The sequence below is a fragment of the Drosophila obscura genome, unplaced genomic scaffold (genome assembly GCF_018151105.1).
Source record: "Drosophila obscura isolate BZ-5 IFL unplaced genomic scaffold, ASM1815110v1 contig_1, whole genome shotgun sequence".
Lineage (NCBI taxonomy): Eukaryota > Metazoa > Arthropoda > Insecta > Diptera > Drosophilidae > Drosophila > Drosophila obscura.
The window spans coordinates 3,200,509-3,218,331 of NW_024542679.1; the positions used below are offsets into that span (position 1 = coordinate 3,200,509).

At 49.8% G+C, this 17,823-nt stretch overlaps 6 protein-coding genes and 1 non-coding gene across 8 annotated transcripts; 2 read left to right on the forward strand and 5 right to left on the reverse strand.

Annotated features, from left to right (window-relative positions):
• Positions 1–628: 628 nt before the first annotated feature.
• On the reverse strand, positions 629–2,840 carry LOC121404096 (gamma-glutamyl hydrolase). Its single transcript, XM_041592736.1, has 4 exons — positions 2,268–2,840; positions 2,031–2,081; positions 1,737–1,966; positions 629–1,678 (listed from the first exon to the last, which is right to left on the reverse strand). Exons 1-4 carry the CDS (start codon positions 2,477–2,479, stop codon positions 1,017–1,019), a joined length of 1,155 nt encoding a protein of 384 aa, XP_041448670.1. The 5' UTR covers positions 2,480–2,840; the 3' UTR covers positions 629–1,016.
• Positions 2,841–2,947: 107 nt separating this feature from the next.
• LOC111081733 (iron-sulfur cluster co-chaperone protein HscB) lies at positions 2,948–4,015 on the reverse strand. Its single transcript, XM_022377869.2, has 3 exons — positions 3,728–4,015; positions 3,560–3,672; positions 2,948–3,501 (listed from the first exon to the last, which is right to left on the reverse strand). Exons 1-3 carry the CDS (start codon positions 3,941–3,943, stop codon positions 3,114–3,116), a joined length of 717 nt encoding a protein of 238 aa, XP_022233561.2. The 5' UTR covers positions 3,944–4,015; the 3' UTR covers positions 2,948–3,113.
• Positions 4,016–4,257: 242 nt separating this feature from the next.
• On the reverse strand, positions 4,258–4,355 carry Trnai-uau. The gene is made up of 2 exons: positions 4,318–4,355; positions 4,258–4,293 (listed from the first exon to the last, which is right to left on the reverse strand). It is a non-coding gene; the product is annotated as a tRNA-Ile (tRNA).
• Positions 4,356–4,506: 151 nt separating this feature from the next.
• On the reverse strand, positions 4,507–5,152 carry LOC111081738 (mediator of RNA polymerase II transcription subunit 10). The gene is made up of 2 exons (XM_022377874.2): positions 4,934–5,152; positions 4,507–4,862 (listed from the first exon to the last, which is right to left on the reverse strand). Exons 1-2 carry the CDS (start codon positions 5,065–5,067, stop codon positions 4,583–4,585), a joined length of 414 nt encoding a protein of 137 aa, XP_022233566.1. The 5' UTR covers positions 5,068–5,152; the 3' UTR covers positions 4,507–4,582.
• Positions 5,153–5,199: 47 nt separating this feature from the next.
• LOC111081737 (programmed cell death protein 5) lies at positions 5,200–6,155 on the forward strand. Its single transcript, XM_041592599.1, has 3 exons — positions 5,200–5,361; positions 5,642–5,762; positions 5,823–6,155. The coding sequence occupies exons 1-3, from the start codon at positions 5,299–5,301 to the stop codon at positions 6,044–6,046; spliced, it is 408 nt and encodes a 135-aa protein (XP_041448533.1). The 5' UTR covers positions 5,200–5,298; the 3' UTR covers positions 6,047–6,155.
• On the reverse strand, positions 6,101–7,989 carry LOC111081736 (protein disulfide-isomerase TMX3). 2 transcript variants are annotated; one of them, XM_022377872.2, is made up of 3 exons: positions 7,724–7,989; positions 6,789–7,660; positions 6,101–6,717 (listed from the first exon to the last, which is right to left on the reverse strand). In XM_022377872.2, the coding sequence occupies exons 1-3, from the start codon at positions 7,767–7,769 to the stop codon at positions 6,328–6,330; spliced, it is 1,308 nt and encodes a 435-aa protein (XP_022233564.1). In that variant the 5' UTR covers positions 7,770–7,989; the 3' UTR covers positions 6,101–6,327. The 2 variants fall into 2 exon arrangements, with proteins under 2 accessions (XP_022233564.1, XP_022233563.1); XM_022377871.2 differs by having other exon boundaries at positions 7,721–7,989.
• A 105-nt stretch (positions 7,990–8,094) lies between these two features.
• On the forward strand, positions 8,095–10,591 carry LOC111081734 (U3 small nucleolar RNA-associated protein 4 homolog). Its single transcript, XM_022377870.2, has 3 exons — positions 8,095–8,353; positions 8,423–10,283; positions 10,364–10,591. The coding sequence occupies exons 1-3, from the start codon at positions 8,217–8,219 to the stop codon at positions 10,481–10,483; spliced, it is 2,118 nt and encodes a 705-aa protein (XP_022233562.2). The 5' UTR covers positions 8,095–8,216; the 3' UTR covers positions 10,484–10,591.
• The last annotated feature ends 7,232 nt before the right edge of the window (positions 10,592–17,823 follow it).

A 17,823-nucleotide genomic window follows, 5' to 3' on the forward strand; every position in this document is an offset into this window, starting at 1 on the left:
ATGCTTCTTATCTTCTCCCTCTCCTCTCCTCTCCTCTCCTCTCCTCTCCTCTCCACACACTAGAAGAGGCCGCTCTTAAGAGAGTGTTTGTGTCAGCTGTTGGTGGAAGTGAAATGGAGAGGGTGAGAGGGCTCAACTAAGCAGAGTACACAGGTGCAGCGTATGCGGCCTAGTACTCGCTCATTCTTTCTTCTCACCGTGCTCTCTTCCGAACTTCTCTCACATATTTTGGTTCGTACGGCGCCGCAACGTCACTGGTTTCATCCGGTTGCATATTCCGCTGGCAAGCAGCAGACAGAGTAAATACGAGGAAAGAGGTAGATATTGGAAAGAAGGCGCATAACTTTCTAGGCTTCCCCCGAATAACCGCAAGTTCATCCATCGACAGCACACTGTAATGTATTTTCCCACTGCAGTGGAAGCGTATTTCTGATATTCCCCGTATTCCAATCCACCAGCGGCCATCCTGGTGATACCAGATACCAGTATCAATAGCCCTACACAGATTAGCAGCCCCTCCACCCCGTGAGAGGTTTGTCAGTGCTTTCTGGCTCAAAAGTTATTATCTATCTATCAATAGATAGATTATACATATGTATCAACTTAAGTCTACCAGGTATCATATAAATAATAAATCGAATTATTTTATTTAAAAAGATCAAAGAGTAAAGCTATCGAACAATCAGTGGGAAAATATCAGTGACATTTGTTATCAAATAATATCAAACGTGGCAATCGTTGTCGGTTATTAAAGTGCATTCAACAAGTGTATTTTGAGTGCTTAAAAGTGTTTTTCTAAAAGTAAAAATTTCACTTGAGGCGATTTCCAAGTAAATGCATTGATGGCAATATTTCGTAGATTTCGAGTGCGCAAAAGCATTCGCAGAACAATCGGTTTAGTGGGGCATTGAATGCGAGGAGGGTGGAGGGTGCAGAGGAGGTGAACACAGTCTTTTAAAAGTAGGAAAATGAAATGCACAACAGCTGCACAGCTGCAAGCTGATAGCCAGGGAAAATCAGAAATCAATTGAAAATAATCCAATGGCCAGAAGAGCGAGGAGGGGTCCAATACCGAGGGACACGAATGCAGCACCGTCATTTCCATTTCCGTACCCATAGGGAGGGTGGTAGTATGTGGGCCCATCATCGCCATCGTCGCCGCCGTCAAGGCCTGCATCATCTCCCCCTTCGATTTCAATATCAAGCAAATCCATTTCCTTGTTGGTAAACAGATATTGCTGGACATAGCTGGAGCCCAGTATCGAGGTATACTCCGGCTTGTAGTTGTAGATGAGCAACTGCGCCTGCTCCGTGGCATTGGCGAAGCTCTGGGGGCTCCTGCGGGCCTCGTTCACAAAGAAGTCGGCAAAGTACTGGCCAGTCAGCACCGCCGAGTGCGAGTGGGGAATGCTCGCTCGCGCGAACTCAAAGAGCGGCTTCTCCGGATGAAACTGAACGCCGTAGAAGGGATACTTCACATGCTCCATGGTGGAGATGAACTCGACGCCGTCCAGGTCGTGATTCAGGGATACCACGCGCCACGACTTGTTCAACTGATCCCGGACAAAGTCCGCCTCCGTGTAGCAGAACTGATGCGAGTGATAGGTGACATTCTCCTTGACCATCAGAGCAACAATATCCTCATGGCTGGCATTGAACAGGCGGCTCTGTTTGTAATCTACCGAGAGAGTGATCTGGTTAGAGGGGTTTATCGCATTAGGATCAATCCGTTGTACCTTCTTTAAACTCCATGGGCAAGGCGATGCCTGATCCCTTGCAATTGATGCGATGCTCGGTGCCATTGGACAGCTTGTAGACCAGCAGCTCCATGCCCAGACAAGTGCCCCAGACGGGCATGAAGGTGCCATTGTCATTCAACTGCACCGCCAATTGGATGAGATGTTCACCCGCATCGCCGTAGCCATTGCTCTGATTGAACCACGTTGCACCGCCAGGCAGGAGAACTCTGATTTACGGCAAGGAATTAATTGATATCATGACTTTCCCATAGCCCTCACTCACTCACTCACCCATTTATCTTGTGCATGAGATCTTCGTAGTAGCTGCGATTGCGTCCAATCCTTTCGAGATATCAAGAAAATGGTTTATCAATTACATTTTTGGCAATCTTATCGTTTCGCGTTGGCTAAATTGATTTATTTATGTGCATACATATATGCGCTATAAATATCTTTTCGTAGCTTCGGGATTGCCACCACAAACAACGATAAGTTCTCCCTCTAGAGGTATCTGTCTGCTTCACTTACCAAATGGGCAACACTTGGGCACCAGCACCCTCCAAATACTTGACATACGAGGCGGCTATGTAGCTGGTTTTGTTCACGAAATGTCGCGAAATCAATCCATCCGAGTAGACCTCCTGCGTGAGCACACCAATGACGGGGGAACTTTCCGCAGAAGCTGCCAGTAGGATGATTCCCAGAAACAGCAGACAGCTGAGGAGTTGATGTCGTTGCATTATAATGCGTTTTGGTATTCCTTTTCTTTGTTATTCCTGAGTGTCGTGTGTGTGAACGCCTTCAGCGTTGACCAAGAACTGTCCCATGCTATGGCGAGAACATTCAAATTTATAGAAAAGCTCACATTTGTGGGCAAACAGTGGCACGATGACGCAGCAGCAGGGGCTGCACGAGGGCCTCCCTCCACTACACTCCACTCCCCTCACCAAACCACCGCTGCTGATTTCAGTTCAATAGATAGCGCCTCGATTAATTGATTACATTACGCGAACTGTTTACGTTCGTCGAGGGTGCAGGGTTCGATTCGGACACAGTGTACAGACAGCGCTCGATCCAGGGGAAGCACTCAGCCGCGCTTTAAGCCACATTAAGCCAACATTCGCCCACAGCAACAGCAACAGTTAGGGCAGCAACGGTAATGGCATTGGATAAAAAACTAGTTAGTCATAGACAACGATATGTCATTGTCACTAATTACATGGCGAATTTTATTCCCGATCTTTGTTTATAGGAGGTATTTTTTGCTGCTACTGCTTCTAGTTTGTTTTTTTGTCCACCTTTTCTTATCAGCTGATCGGCAGGCAGAGGTGTGTGTTCCATCGATTATCGATTGCTCCATTGGCAATCGAAATTTCAGCTGCCCAAGAGGCTTTGTTGCTTCTGTTTGATGCTCGCCTGGATGCTCAGCAGATACTTCATCTCCACGAGGGTGCCCTTGACGCCGACCAGATCCTTGGCCTCGAACTGGATGCCCAGCTTCTTGGTCATTGCCTGCAGTTCCCGCACAATCTGTGCATTGAGTTCCCCGAGTGCAGCGCTGTCCTCCGCCTCCTCCACCTCTTCGTTGCGCTCCATCATGGCCATTAAAAACTCCTTGTTAAGCGTACTGTTGTCCTGCGGCATCTGCTGGCCCTCCAGTTGCAGCAGGTACTGGCCGCGCTCCATCGGCATGGCGAGAGTCTTGTAGGCTTTGTTTATCAGGGAGCTCCAGTCCGCCGAATTCGTTTGCTCTCGAGAGGTTCTGGTGGCGTGGGAAGTCAATGTAAATGATTGCCAATTGGAAAGGGCTCCCGACTCACTTGTTACTGAACTTGTCCGGATGCACCAGGGTCTGCAGCTGTCGGAAACGCTGCGTCAGTTGCTGCCCCTCCAGGTTGAAGTTGGTGGGAAAACTCAGCAGATCAAAGTAGTTCTACAACGTTTGAAGCGGTTTATTGTCTGCCATCCATGGATAGCTATCTACTCACTATGTCCGCATCCACGTCCTGCAGGTGTCCGCAGTCCGAGCAGATCATGTGCTGCTTCAGCACCGAATTCTTTTCGCAATTCCAGCAAGCCGGCGTGGAGGCGGCAGCTCCGAATTGTCGCAGCTGCGGCGGACTAGCAAGCGCACCAACTCTGCCAATAGCAGCATAATTTGTGGCTCTCAATGCAATTTTACAAACACCAACCACAGAACGCATATTAAGCCATAAATTAAATGAGTTTTTGCACGCGAAGACTTCTTATCAATTACACAAGTTTTGTCGGAAAACAAAAAAACAATAATCAGCTGTTTTTGCCTCTTATTCCATTGGTTTGGCAACACTCAAAAGTGCGTGTAGTGTTGTAAAGCATTGATAGCTATTAAATAAATTGTATTTAATTTATTGTGCCATTTAAAATTAATAAAATAAAAAACTGTAAATGCAAAAGTGCTTAAAAAAGAAGAAAGCGAAAAGTAAAATAAGAAAAAAGAAATGCAAAAAGAGTGCCAACTCACGCGACACATACAACTTGCTCCAGGTGAGGCTCGAACTCACAACCCCGGCATTGCTCATAGACACTGAATACTGATTATAAGTACCGTGCGCTAACCAATTGCGCCACAGGAGCCTTCGGAAAATTTTTTGCCAAATGGTGTTCTTGAAATTCACCCCGACACCCGGAATCTCCTGTTACAACAAGGCGACCGTCGACGGACGGCACGGCCCGAAGAGAGGCTTAAAGAACAACCCATGGAAATGGAGAATATTTGTGTGATGCATTTACATAAACATATAAAATTTATTTGAAAAACGATGGGCTTACAACACTACATGGGCTTAGGGGGTAGTGTGGAGTCACATGGAGTCCTTTCTGTAGGCACGATAGCTGTTCATTTCGTTGGGAAACGTCTTGTACAGCTCGAGCAGCAGATTCGATTTGAACTTCTTGAGGCTCTCGATCTTGCCCTTGACCTCCTCGTTCTTGGCCAGTGCTTTCTCCACGCAGTCCTTGGTGTACAGCTGTGGATTCTTGTCCTGGTCGATGTAGTCGAAGAACACCTCGAAGGGCACATAAACATCCTGCACCTGGTTGCGAAGCTTGTCGATCTCCTGCAGGCCGGTGACCAGGCTGTTGCTATAGATACATATAACCGAAAATGTTTGGTTTATTGTTTGTTTAGGTGCATTTCCATTGAAGTCTCTTACATTTTCTGGTTGAGTACGTTCTGGCCCTGCGGCTGGAAGTCGCTGACAATTATGCGAATCTGTCGCACATTCTCGATGAACATCTCCAGCTGCGTCTCCAGGTTCTCCAGCGGTGCAGACATAATTATTGGCATAGAGTTTCCTGTATTATTATTTCTATGCTTTTATTTTGTATTTTCTTCCTCTGTTATTCTTCTTCTTTCTGCTCTCCACAGTGGAGCGCAATTACGAGTCGATGATTGATCTATCGACTATGCACTGATATCGATATTGCCCGTTGTCACACTTTTGCGTGCTTTATGTTTTTAATACCGACCAAATTGTTCGATTTTCTAACAAAAATTAATATTTAAAAATATACAACGATGTCAGATGGCGACTTAGATGCCCTACGCGCCCAGCGCATGTCCCAGATGCAGTCGCAATTCGTAAGTGCAGCCCCTGCCGACGCCCAAAGCATGCCCGGCAACGAATTATTGAACAAATAATTCCATAAATAGACAAGAAGAGCCGAAAAAATTATTAAACAATCCAAAAGGAAAAGTGCCCGTCAGTGGGCGAGGGTGCAACTGTTGGAAATGTATCTTCTCGGATGTGCACACCCGTCCCCCGTCATGAGTCATCATGGAGGAGAATGGATGCACACACACACCACCTGTTCCTTAAAGTGCTTGTCCTGCAATGACCCTTCACTTTCACTCCTTTCAGGGCGGCGGCGGTGGCAACGATGCCGAAAAACAGCAGGCCCAGCAGGAGCAGATGCGTGCCCAGGAGGAGATGAAGCACTCGATTCTCTCCCAAGTGCTCGACCAGCAGGCACGTGCCCGCCGTAAGTACAGAATATCAATAAGAGAAACCCACTAGAATCCAGCACCAATCTCCATTGCAGTCAACACACTGAAAGTGAGCAAGCCGGAGAAGGCCCAAATGTTCGAGAACATGGTCATCCGCATGGCTCAGATGGGGCAGGTGCGCGGCAAACTGGACGACGCTCAGTTCGTGAGCATCCTGGAGAGCGTCAACGCGCAGATGCCGCAGAGCAAGTCGACGGTGAAGTACGACCGCCGTCGGGCGGCCATAGACAGCGACGATGATGAGGATTATGGCTGCTGATTGCAGATGCTCCGTCTCCTACTCAGGGGCAGCCCGTAGCCTCATAGGTCTAAGTTCTCTTTGCTAAATACTTTTATTTCTTAATAACTTAAAACGAAAACAAGATGCACACGGAACACGTTTCTATAACTGCAAATGCAAACACCTCTAAAGCGGATGGAAGATCCTCCTCCGCATCCTTCGAGATGGGATGAGATGAAAGAGTTCTCTAAACATAGGACTAGATTTGGCTTAAAACGAAAGCAGTAGAAAAATTGCTCTATGCTGGATGCTGATTGAGACTACTCCTTCTTCTCGTGATCCTCGTCTTGATCCTCATCGGTGACGAGGCAATCGCCGCAGAATATCGAGTACATGATGAGCAGCAGGAAGCCCAGTGGGAGGCCAAAGATGACGGTCGTCAGCACGGGATTCCCCTTCCACATGTCCTTGAGCGAACGCCTCAGCTCGAAGAGCGCCCGATTGCAGCGCACGAAGTAGGTGTCGCCGCCATAGGCGATGGCGCTCTCATTGCTAATCGACTCCAGGAAGAGATGCAGGGCCTGCGGCGTCATCTGCATGGGATCGTCGTCGGGTATGAAGTGGTGCTGGGTGCTCGAGTTAATGGCTATCAGATGCGGCGTAGGCAGCTGGTCCAGGATGATGGAATGTGCGATGGAGGGTTCCCCAATCTACAGAGAGAGGGAGCATCGATTGCTAGAGAGAATTTCCTTACAGTAGAAGAGTAGCGGGGGGGACTCACCCATCCAAACTGAAATTTGTTGTGATACCGCGGCCGATGCTTCCGGATGACACCCTCGACCATGTCGCGGAACTCCAGCTCGTGGGTGGCGATCTGGCTGAGTTTATCCTCCTGGACGACGGCCAGGACCAGGTATTTCTGGGTCTTTAGCAGCTGGTGGATGTTGAAGCGCGTCACCTTTGGGAAGAGGGTGAACCGCTCGACGTTCACCCACTGGAAGATGGTCTCGTTCACCTCGTTGGGGTCCATCTCGTGGGCCACGTGTCCGTGGGGATAGAAGTGGTGCTGCTCCTCCTTGTAGACGATCACCGCCGGCAACTTCTCGAAGTCAAAGTGCTGGGCGGCAATGTCCTCGCTGGTGGCATAGAAGAAACCGTGCTCCTGGTAGCCCTCCGCTGCCGCGTAGTACGTGTCCCAGACAACGCCCTCCTGCTGGCCCACGAACATGAAGAAGATCGTGTGCGATCCCTTGAGCATATCGACGCTCTCCGTGCGCGTCACCAGCTGCACCGGCGGACCGGACATGCGCAGGGCATAGTCCACCAGTTCGTCGCGACTCCGATCCCCGTTGTAGGTGAACTCCATGTTGCCCTTGATGAACATTATGGTGGGATAGCCGCGCACCTTGAACTCACGCGCCGATGCCGGATACTTGGTGCAGTCGAGTTTCCCCACTCGCACATTGGTGGCATGCAACGCCTGCGCCACCAGTCCGAAGATCGGCTCTGTCTTCTTGCAGTAGCCGCACCACGGCGCATAGAACATCACCAGCCACTGGCCCTCGTGGCGGACATCAATGAAGCGATCGGACAGCTCCAGGACCCGCGAGGACAGGCCATTGGCACTCCTCAGTCCGAATAGCAGCAGTAGGGCTGCACACACACAGAGAGAGTATCAATTAGGATGCTATTCGATGTGCATTATTTATTTACCACCGAGGAGGAGGCTCCACTTCCAGATTGCGTTGCGGAGCAGCTGCATATCCTTTTTGCTTTTGCTTCTTCCTGGCTTTGTGCTCACAATTGGGTGTCTGGGGTGTTTGTGGGGTTGTGTCCCTGGCTATTTCATGCTCCCAACACTTCACTCTTGCCACGGAAACAGTTTCGCGTGCATGGGTTTTAATTAAATTAGTTAATTTTCAGCCGGAATTTTATTTTGCGAGCAAAAAAAAAACAACCACCACAACTAAAGAGTGACCAGCGCCGGGGAACACCAAAAATATTCCCTTTGCGTGGGTGCGCTCATATTCTGGTATTTCTGGTATATTCAGCCTGTGTGGCAGCACTCGCGCGGTTTGTTTACCTCGCACATCTGGCGATCTGGCAAACCCAATGCACACACGTGCGATTCTCTTTAGGAAATTTAAAAATTACATTTTTTTTAGTTAATTTTTGTAATTATTGAATCGGTAATTGTGTGTGGAAAACAATGACGGCGATACTGAACGAACCACCCCAGGGCGGTGGCAAGCAGCAGCTGCACAACGCCCGCTTCTACACGATAAAACCGCGTGCCATCGTGGGCCTCGCGTACAACAAGTTGGCCAAATGCCTCGCTTTGAGTCGGTAAAACGAATCCCACCCATCCCCATATGTAGAGAGATCTGAACGCTAATCCATGATTATCCCCCCCAGAGAGTCGGACTGCATTGAGCTGTGGAACATGGAATATGCCCCATATTTGGACAGGGTGATACACCTGCCGCCCGGCTCGCCCGTGGAGGCGTTGGCCTGGGCCGGCACCAAGCGCCTCTTCTCGGTGGATCTCTCGGGCAAACTGATCGAGTGGGATGTGCAGCGGCTGAGGCAGCGCTACGAGCAGTCCCCGACAGGCAATGCCCTCTGGTGCATGGACATTAATCCGGCGGGAACGGAGCTGGCGGTCGGCTCCGAGGAGGGGCACATCAACATCATGAGCATCGAGAACGACGAGATCACCTACAAGAGCCTCTTCAACAAGCAGAAGGGCCGCGTGCTCTGCTGCAAGTTCGACAAGTCCGGCAAGCACCTGGTCACCGGCTCCGAGGGCTGCGTTCGCATCTGGAGCGTCCTCAGGGGCCACACGCTGCACACGATGACGCTGTCCGCCAAGGACGTGATTGTGTGGTGCCTCCAGGTGCTGGCCGACAACACCATCGTGGCGGGCGACTCGTCGGGCTTTGTGACCGTGTGGAATGCCGAGAATGCGACGCAGATCGACAGGCGGCGCGTCCTCGACAAGAACGTCTTCGCCCTGGCCCTCAACGAGGAGGAGGACCGACTGGTGTGCACCGGCATGGAGCCGCCGCTTATTCGCGTCTTCAGCAAGACGAAGATCAGGCGCGAGGAGTCCGAGAGCGAGCGCTGGATCAGGTTCGTCCAGCGGGACGTGCACAGGCACTACGTCAAGTCCCTGGCGATGGTCGGTGTCCAAATTGTGTCCGGCGGTCTCGATGGCATTCTCACCATCACCTCCAGCGAACGCAGCTCGGCGCCACAGCTGTCGCAGCACGCCCCCTTCCTCCAGGGATCCGTCGCCTCGATGGCCATCGATGCGAAGCTCCTGCTGCTCCGCTATCCCCACAGCTTGGACCTGTGGCGCCTGGGCACCGTCGTGGCCCATCCGGAGGAGCAGGAGCAGGAGGAGCGCTGGGACCTGCCTGTGGGCCACACGGAGGATTTGGTGCTGGCGAAGCCGCCACAGAAGCTCCTGCAGCTGAATGTCCGCGAGAAGAGCTTCATTCAGGCGGCGGCCTTGTCCCCCGATGCCGCATGGATCTGCTACTCCACTTTGACGGAGCTGCGGCTAAGCCGCTTGACGCTGGAGCCCCCTCAGGTGGAGCGCCTGGCGGAGAATCTGCCCTCGGAGCTGACCCCCGCGAGCCACATCCTCTTCACGAAGCAGGCAAAACTGCTACTGCTACTCCTGCTCGATCCCAGTGCCAATCGCGTGAATTTCTTCGAGCTGAAGCAGGATCGCGTCCTGTTCCGCGCCAGCCTCGAGCTGAGTGCGCAATTGAAGGGGACTATCAGCCACCTGGTGGTGTCTCCGTGCGGAGAGTACCTGGCGGCGGCCTCCTCCGACCACCTGATCGGCGTCTGGCAGCTGCAGTCCGCCGGCAAACCGGCAAAGCATCTGCTGAACCTGCCCCGTCACCGGGCCGGCACCACCGCCCTGGCCATGCACGAGGGTCGCCCCCGCCTGGTGGCGGCCTACGCCGACGGGCGGCTGGTGGAGTACGATCTGGTGAAGCGCGCCTTCACCTGCGAGACGGAGGAGTACCTGATCCCAGCCACCAAGCACTTTTGCATCCACGGCATCACGCTGGACCCGAAGAACCCGAACATCTTTCTCGTTCACACGGAGCAGCATCTGTACGTGCTGGAGCGGAACAAGCGCATCGCCTCGGATGAGTATGTCGTCAACACAAAGTCCAAGAAGTACAGCCACGAGAGCCGCAGCCTCATGGCAGCCAATCCGAATGGATTGCGCCTCAAGACACAGCTCCCACGACAGGTAGGGATTCCGATTCCCCCCTATCCTTCCCACACATTATTCAATTGTTGTATTTCCTTTCTCCCTTCTTCTTCTTGCAGCACCTGGTGCATGTCTTCCGCCTGAGTCCTAACGAACTCGTCAACGTCAGCATTTCGACAGACAATCTGCTGGCACCGCTGCCACCGCCGTTCCAGCGAAAGAAGTTTGGAGCCTCGTAGACGTTGAAGAGAGGAGTGTAGGCGCCTCTAGGATTATCATGCCACCACTAGTTTCCACTTAGTTACCAAATAAAATCAAAAATGAACACAAAACAATGCTAGAGGAGCGAGCTCCTGCCATCTCTCCATCCCTGTTCCTGTTCTCCTTTGCTGCGAAATTTGTCAAAAGTATTGCCAAAAATTTGTCTCTGTCTTTGAGGTGTCGTCTCCTGCCTCTCCCTTTGGGGGGGGAGGGAGGCTTTGTTCTCACTACGTGGATTGTGCAACATTTCGTTTCGTTTTGTGTCGCCGGCATTTACTGTAATTGTTGCTGCCGCTGCTGCCACTGCCACTGCTCTTGTTGCTGTTATTTTTTGGTTGGTTTTACACTGTCTAGCCAGTGTCTAGACAAGTGCATACCACACAGACACACAGACAGTCGACAGTCGAAAAACACACGCACACGGCGGCACGGCACGGCAGAACAGAGCAGAGAGCGAGGCACAGAGCGGCAGCGGGGGGTATGTCGATGCACAATTCAACTTTTAGCTCAAAAACTCATTGCCCGGCCGAACGACCGACCGACGGGACCCACCGCCGTCTGCTGCTGCTGCTGTGTGGGTGGTTGACTGGGTGGCAGAAAAGTATCCTGCAGGCCATAGTCGAAAGGCTTTTAGGCCATGACAACTGCTATGCGATCGTAGCCAGTGAATGGCAGCCACAATACAATTTCCCAAGGGAAGAGCAGCGAGGGAACCCTCCCATCCATCAGCACTTTGGTATGAGCGAAGATCAAGATATATGCTGGACTACAGTATGATATAGTCCCAAGAATTTAACTCAAATATAGCTATAAATAATGCCTAAAATGTGTCTTGGATTGGCATCCTTGGATTATTACAGAAAGATCTCTAAAATCCACTTGGATATTCCACACAAAATGAGTAGAATATTTATACGAGGAGGGCGACTTTATTAAGTGATAATTTCAATAGATGCTTAAGTGAGGATATCCCTGGTCCAATCTGTGGCCTAGATGTGACCCAAACTTATCCCCCATGTTCAGCATTCCTGCATTCCGTAAGGGTATTCCCACAACGACTTCCTCCTTCGAGTTTTTCCCCATTTTCTTTCTTGTTTTATGCATTGCAATGTGCACTCTTCTTTGGTTTTTTTTTTTTTTTGTTTTTTCTCTATTTTGCATAATATTTTTGTTTTTTTTTGTGGCAGTTGAAGTGTCCGCCTACAGCCCATAACATCCCCCTATTAACCCACCTCAACCGTAACCGAGTGACGGTATGACTGTGGTTGCAGCAGCAGCAGCAACAACAGCGGCCAGGGGGGCTGTGGGGCGACACTATTCGCATTCGCATTTGCAAAGCAAGTGGCAAGTGGCAAGCGAATAGACATGAATAATGAGTGAGAATCGGTTTGAAACATTCATGGAATATAACGCATACGCAGTGTATGCCGATTTGCTCAAAGCCCAAGCCCCTCCAGCTGCTGAGGCGGGGGTTCCCTTGCTTTGGTTGGCATTAAAACTCACTTAGCCGTTGAAAGGCGTTCAAGAAAACACAGAGGGTGGCAGCATGGGCGAGGGGTTGGAAAAGTTATGCAAACTACGCAACGAAAACTACGGGAAAAGTCAGTCCAACGTTCCGCAGCTGCAGCTCCAGGCAGGAAGAAGTTGCAGTCCAGAGGCGGCGGCAACTCCGAAAGAAGTCTAGACAGGCGACAGGCAATGGGCGAAAACTTTGGTTTCGCTGAGGGGAAGACAGGGGGGCTGGTTTTGGTTTTGGTTTCCTGGGTGTAGTCCTCCTGGGTTAAAAGGAACAATGCCTCGAAATTGACATTTAATTGGTTTGCAAATTAGCCAAGAAAATGGCTGCAAGAGTGCGGGAGAATGCGCCTCCCTCGTGCACTGCACGGGAAACAGCTTCCACACCTTGCATCAGCAGCAAGGGAGGATGGATGCCCCACCAGTTGGCACTTCGTGTCGGAGGTGCTAATAAAGCGGCATCATCAACCCTCCCATCACCCGTCTCACGGGTGGCGAATTGCGGTCGCTAATGAATGGAAACTGAATGAAACGGGATAAAGCTTAATTTGCATTTAATAAAATTAACGCCACATCCTGCCATCCCCCAGCCCAAGCCCAATGAAGAAGCAGAGAGGCTGATGGGTTAGCATGGGGGCGGAGGCATCAGCATAAATCGCATGCGGTTGTCATGGCAGTGCATCGAGGGAGGGCATGGGGCATGAGAGTACAACCAACTCAACGTCTAGACGGATGCAACAGCAACAGTGGCAACAGCCACAGAGTCCAGAGGACAATGTAAGGACAAACGTGTGTCCTGACTGTCTGTCTGGGAGGGAGGCAAGCAGGCAGCCAGGCAGGCAGGCAACAGGGTGCCGTGCCCGCCCGCCCCCAACTTTTGGCTCAGCTCAAAACTTGATTGAATTTAATGCCCCCCAACAACAGCAGCAGCAACAACAGAGAGAACAACAAAAGGGAAAAGGGAGAATGGAATATAGATGGAAAATCCAGGCACTTAATTGGTCTAAAGGAGAACTCTTCGCTCTTCGAAAGAAAGAAAGAAAGAAAGAAGGGGAAAGGGCCAACAATATCAAATGAAAGTGCAGCTGTGCTGTGCAGGTAATGACTCCTTGCTGAAAGGTCAAAGGATAAGCGAGAGAGAGACACAGAGAGCCACCCAAGGGATAGCCCAAGGGATGGCCCAAGAGATGACCCAAGGGATGACCACTTGAAAGTGGCTTCAAGGCTTAAGGATTCATCTACTAAAATACAGTTTATGAGCAAACTTCAGCCCCACCTTACCCTTCGACACCCATGAAAACCAGAAGCGTTCGTTCGTTCGCTCGTTCATTCGAATCCTGTGTGTCCTTCGCGGAGGACAAATGCTCCATAAATAGGGATTCAGTGAGTGAACAGAATGGGTAGCAGAAAATGAGACAAGGGAGTAGGAGTAGGGGAAGTAGGGGAAGTAGGGGAAGTGGATGTGTCTCCAATTTGATATGCTTGACGCTCTTCCTGGCTCTCCTTCTCTTCGCTTGGAAACTTTTGCAGTTTCATTGCACTCCTTCACTGCTCGACTCCAGGACTCCAGCACATCCCCCACTCACTGCAGTTACCCCTCTCCCCCCCCACCCCCTGCTGCTGAAGGAGGAGTCAACTTGTCAGCCAACTACAGAATTTACGAGCATTTCACTTTATTTGCTCCACCTCTTCCTTCCCTCTGGCCGTTGCAGCAGCGATTCGTGTTGCATACTTTTTGGGGCGCCACAATGGAGAATAGAGAGAGAGAGCGATTCTCATAGCTCTCCGCGGAATATAGCAAAGGGGGATGCCTGGAGTTCTCAACGAAACACAAAGCATTTAAAGAGAGAAAAGTTCTCACAAATACAGGAGTTCCTTCGCAGAAGGAGAAATAGAGAGAGAGAGAGAGAGAGAGAGAGAGAGGGAGAGATAGTTCTCAGCTATGGTCAGTCGTAATTATGGATCATTTACTTCTCCGATTTGTGTATCCTTTCCCCCCTATAGCACCATCTGCCACTCTGCTCCGCCGTTAACTCGTGCAACATTTCTCTGTATTCTCTGCCCCCAAAAACTGCTCTGTGATGATTCCCCGTCGTTATATGTTAATTGGCTGTTGGTCTGCTGCCTGTCTTTTGTCTTTTGTTTTGCTCTCTCGCCCCTCTCTCCCTCCTGCTGCCATGATTTATGCATAATGCGACCATCATCATAAGACTCATGGCTGATGATGATGTTAGTCGAGTTTTTGCTGCTCTGGTTGCTGCTCTGGTTTGCAGAACTTAATGAGAGCTAAACGAGGCACAGAATGGCGCAGAGCGTCGACTAGAGAATGCTCTGTAAAAGGAGAGCAGAAGGGGAATACAGATTCCTTTTCTTAGAACGAAACGGAAGCCGATTACTTCTCAATCTGCATCTCAAAAACGGCATAAATAAATGAATCCTGAATATTTCTCGCAACTCAAGAGCCGATTCTTACTCTACAGGTAGGAGAGTATGCTAGAAGGAGGCCTGTACTAACTTTACAAGAAATAACAACAATAATAGTGCCACTGCCCCTGCCCCTAGCGCCCCTCTGTCTGTATGATTTTGTGTACGCGCTTCGCTTCGCAAGTTGCAACCACAATTTAATTAAGCCAACAGAAACCGTACCACAGGAAGAGGCACAACACACAGCAGACAGAGAGAGAGAGAGAGAGAGAGAGAGGGGGGCATGGCATGGACGACATTAGCATTGGCAACATTGTTGTTGATGTCATGTGGCAATGTGTTTACTCTCTCTCCCTCCCTCCCTCCCTCCATCCCTCTCTCTTTGTGTGTGTGTCCAGAAGTCCAGAAGTGTCTAGCTCTAGAGTTCTCAAGAGCTGGCCCCATCGCTTTAATAGACACGTTCTCATGTGGCTGCCACAATTTCCTGCCCATCGAAGAAGGAGGCGGCGCCTCCTCCTCCTCCTCCTCATCATCCTACTCGAGTGACCGCAAACAGAAAATGTGGAAAATGACTTGTGTTGTGTCTCTCTCTTCGTTGTTGTTGTTGTTGCTGTTGTTTTCCTTTGTGGCTCTGCTTGCCCACTTGTTGTGGGTTTTCCCCAGCCACATGCCAACACCCCCCGTCACCCCTCTCAGGCCGCACTCTGTGCTGCTGTTTTTGTAATAATTTGATTAAATTGAACGCTTTAAGTGATTTGCATTTTAAATTTCAATCAATATGACGTGACGGCTGCTGCTGCTGCAGAGGCTGCTGCATGCAACCAACCAACCAACCAGCCAGCCAAACAGCCAACCAACGGATGCAACTGCCACAGCAAGAGGCAGCAAGAGGGATGTAGTGGACGGGGAGGGGCCACAGAGGAAGTCTCTGTCTGGTCAACTGGCGCCAGGCATCGCTCTAATGATGTACAACCATCAACGGCTGCTCCTCCTGTGGCAGCAACAGCAACAGCAGTGGCAGTGTCAGTGGCAGTGGCACTCGCTCTGTGGTGGCATCTGTCGTCTGTGGCACTGTTTGATTTTGGCGGAAGAGCCATTTAGCAGAGATTGTGCGAAAAGGAAACGAAAGCTGCAGTTGCACAGCAGCTCCAGCAACTGGGAGCAAAGCCAAATTCAGGGTCAGATTTTGGGCATATATTGGGGCATGCAATGGACAACGGGAATTTGTGGAGTAGAACGAATAAATTCTCTTCATTGTTCGCTCTTTTGCATAGTAGTTTTCTTTTCTCCAGAGTCCTTGAAGGACTTTCATTTGCGTCAAATATGAAATGAATTCTTGCAGCTGTTTTCGCAGTCAATTGAAGCAGCAGCAGGCAAATCCAATTAACCAAAGAATAAAATTATCAGAGAATAATTGTAGCTCTCTCTCCCCTACCCTTATCCTCCCCATATTACGTATACGCACTGATAAACAGTAGGGGAAGAGAGAGAGAGAGAAAATCTTGATGAATTGGTTTGGAAAGTAGTTTTACTAGCAGGGAATTATAATTGCCAGAACTGCCATGCCCACATTCCCGCAACAATGGCAGCAGCAACAAATTACTGGCAATGTGCACTGATCCAGGGATCCTTTCTTCGCCGTTTCTGCTCCTTTAGTTTCTGTTGCGCTGATTGCATTTGGCAGGAGAGTGTTGCTGCCACTGCCGCTGTCGCTGTTGTTGCATAAAGTGCAGTTTTTTACTGTAATTATGTGTTATTGTAGTTAGAGGTTGAAGCCTGCAGATGGAGCTGCTGCTGCTCCCTTTCCTTCATCATCTCCATCAAGTTTTGCTTAGTTTTCTCCGCTGGTGTTTTCTTTTTTTGTGTCCCTTCATTGTTCTTAACCATCCAACGTCGTCGTCGTCGTCGTCTGCCTCGTTCCTGCCACTGCCTCTGGCTCTGGCTACGTCTTGCAGTGGCAACTTCCTGATTTTCCCACTGCCACATCTGCCACACTCCTTCCCCTGTCCACACGCCCTATGTGGCATTATATTTGCCGAAATGCAAAGTCTAAGGACTTTCGTCTGAGTGGATTTTTCTGCCTGCCTGGAAGCTTCAGCTCCAGCTCCGGCTCCGGCTCCTGCTGCTCCTCCATCATCAGCAACCGCTTCCTTTTTCCGCTTTCCCTGCTCTGCTATTTTTTTTTTGTTTTCTAATTCATGCAATTTTCACATTGCAAATTTTGTGTTTTACAGTTTTATTTTTGGTGTTTTTTTTTGTTGGGCAGGCTCATTGTTTTCTGAGATTCGTGGGGCAGAGGATCGGTTGAGGGTGAGACAGTCGCCCGTCGGGGACTCAAAATAGCCCCCAAGAATAGCCCCACACTCCCCTCCCCACCCGCCCAATGGCGACCCCAGACACAATCATAGAGCAAGATCTTTCTATTGCCTGCCTGTCGCCCGCTTCACCCACTCCTAGAGTGGTCCTCCGCCACTTTGTGCTCTGTCCCTACACTTACCTCCACTTGGGGATCTCTCTCTCTCTCTCCTTTTTGATTGTCTGTTCAGGCGGTTGACTCTGTTTGAGGATGCTTATGACTAACAAAATATTCCCTGAGCTAAAGATCTCTTTAATAATGTAATAATTACCTTACTTGTATTAAAGTAAGGTCCAAAATCATACAAAATTAATGGATACATACCCTTAGGTCCAGCTACGAGTTCTGGCAAGAGAATCTGAAATTTAGACAATAAATTAATAAATTTCCATAAAATGTTTGCTGATTTTATTAAAGAATTATTCAAATTAAATGAACAATAAAAAATCCAATGAACTCGTATCTGGAACACACAATTGTCCCCATCAATATAACTTTATTCTTAAACAGAGAAGAGCATTTCCCATTCGACTTTTGGCGCACCAAAAAATATTCATATTTTTTTGTTGGTGCCTCTTTCCTCTCTTTCTTTGCCTCTCCTGCATCTCCCCGCCTATTTTACCTTGTGTTCTTTCACTTGTTTCTGCAACATTCTTAGTCTCTATTTGAATACAAATTATGCTGCCTGCCACAGCCACTGCTGCCACTGCCACTTCTGCTGCTGTTTTTGTTCTTCCCTCTTTTGGGGATATTTTTGGACTACATTTTGTTGTTGTCCCTCTCTGTCTCCCGCTCTCTCTCTTCCACTCACTGATAGCAAAATAATGAGCGTAGACAGCGAGAAAAGCGGACGGACAGAGATGGCGAGACGGAGAGACAGAGAGACCTCGACGATCCTCTTGCTCCTCCATCTAATCTCCGCCACGGTGGCGGCTGGCCCTTTGACGTGTGGAGAGAATGGAGTGGAGACTTGGCTGTGGTTTGGCAAGAAGGAGTGTGTAGCGGATCCAACGGGGGATCCGA

Bases quoted from the DNA above. Each gene is read 5' to 3' on its own strand.
- LOC121404096 (XM_041592736.1), bottom strand. From the start codon at position 2,479: ATGCAACGACATCAACTCCTCAGCTGTCTGCTGTTTCTGGGAATCATC. The intron at 1,967-2,030 runs GTGAGTGAGTGA...GCCGTAAATCAG, and splicing joins CTCATGCACAAGATAAATGG to AGTTCTCCTGCCTGGCGGTG. The intron at 1,679-1,736 runs GTACAACGGATT...CTCTCTCGGTAG, and splicing joins GCCCATGGAGTTTAAAGAAG to ATTACAAACAGAGCCGCCTG.
- LOC111081733 (XM_022377869.2), bottom strand. From the start codon at position 3,943: ATGCGTTCTGTGGTTGGTGTTTGTAAAATTGCATTGAGAGCCACAAAT. The intron at 3,673-3,727 runs GTGAGTAGATAG...CAAACGTTGTAG, and splicing joins AGGACGTGGATGCGGACATA to AACTACTTTGATCTGCTGAG. The intron at 3,502-3,559 runs GTGAGTCGGGAG...CCACGCCACCAG, and splicing joins CCGGACAAGTTCAGTAACAA to AACCTCTCGAGAGCAAACGA.
- LOC111081738 (XM_022377874.2), bottom strand. From the start codon at position 5,067: ATGCCAATAATTATGTCTGCACCGCTGGAGAACCTGGAGACGCAGCTG. The intron at 4,863-4,933 runs GTAAGAGACTTC...ATGTATCTATAG, and splicing joins AACGTACTCAACCAGAAAAT to CAACAGCCTGGTCACCGGCC.
- LOC111081737 (XM_041592599.1), top strand. From the start codon at position 5,299: ATGTCAGATGGCGACTTAGATGCCCTACGCGCCCAGCGCATGTCCCAG. The intron at 5,362-5,641 runs GTAAGTGCAGCC...CACTCCTTTCAG, and splicing joins CCCAGATGCAGTCGCAATTC to GGCGGCGGCGGTGGCAACGA. The intron at 5,763-5,822 runs GTAAGTACAGAA...TCTCCATTGCAG, and splicing joins CCAGCAGGCACGTGCCCGCC to TCAACACACTGAAAGTGAGC.
- LOC111081736 (XM_022377871.2), bottom strand. From the start codon at position 7,769: ATGCAGCTGCTCCGCAACGCAATCTGGAAGTGGAGCCTCCTCCTCGGT. The intron at 7,661-7,720 runs GTAAATAAATAA...GTGTGTGTGCAG, and splicing joins GTGGAGCCTCCTCCTCGGTG to CCCTACTGCTGCTATTCGGA. The intron at 6,718-6,788 runs GTGAGTCCCCCC...CTCTCTCTGTAG, and splicing joins ACAAATTTCAGTTTGGATGG to ATTGGGGAACCCTCCATCGC.
- LOC111081734 (XM_022377870.2), top strand. From the start codon at position 8,217: ATGACGGCGATACTGAACGAACCACCCCAGGGCGGTGGCAAGCAGCAG. The intron at 8,354-8,422 runs GTAAAACGAATC...TATCCCCCCCAG, and splicing joins AAATGCCTCGCTTTGAGTCG to AGAGTCGGACTGCATTGAGC. The intron at 10,284-10,363 runs GTAGGGATTCCG...TTCTTCTTGCAG, and splicing joins AGACACAGCTCCCACGACAG to CACCTGGTGCATGTCTTCCG.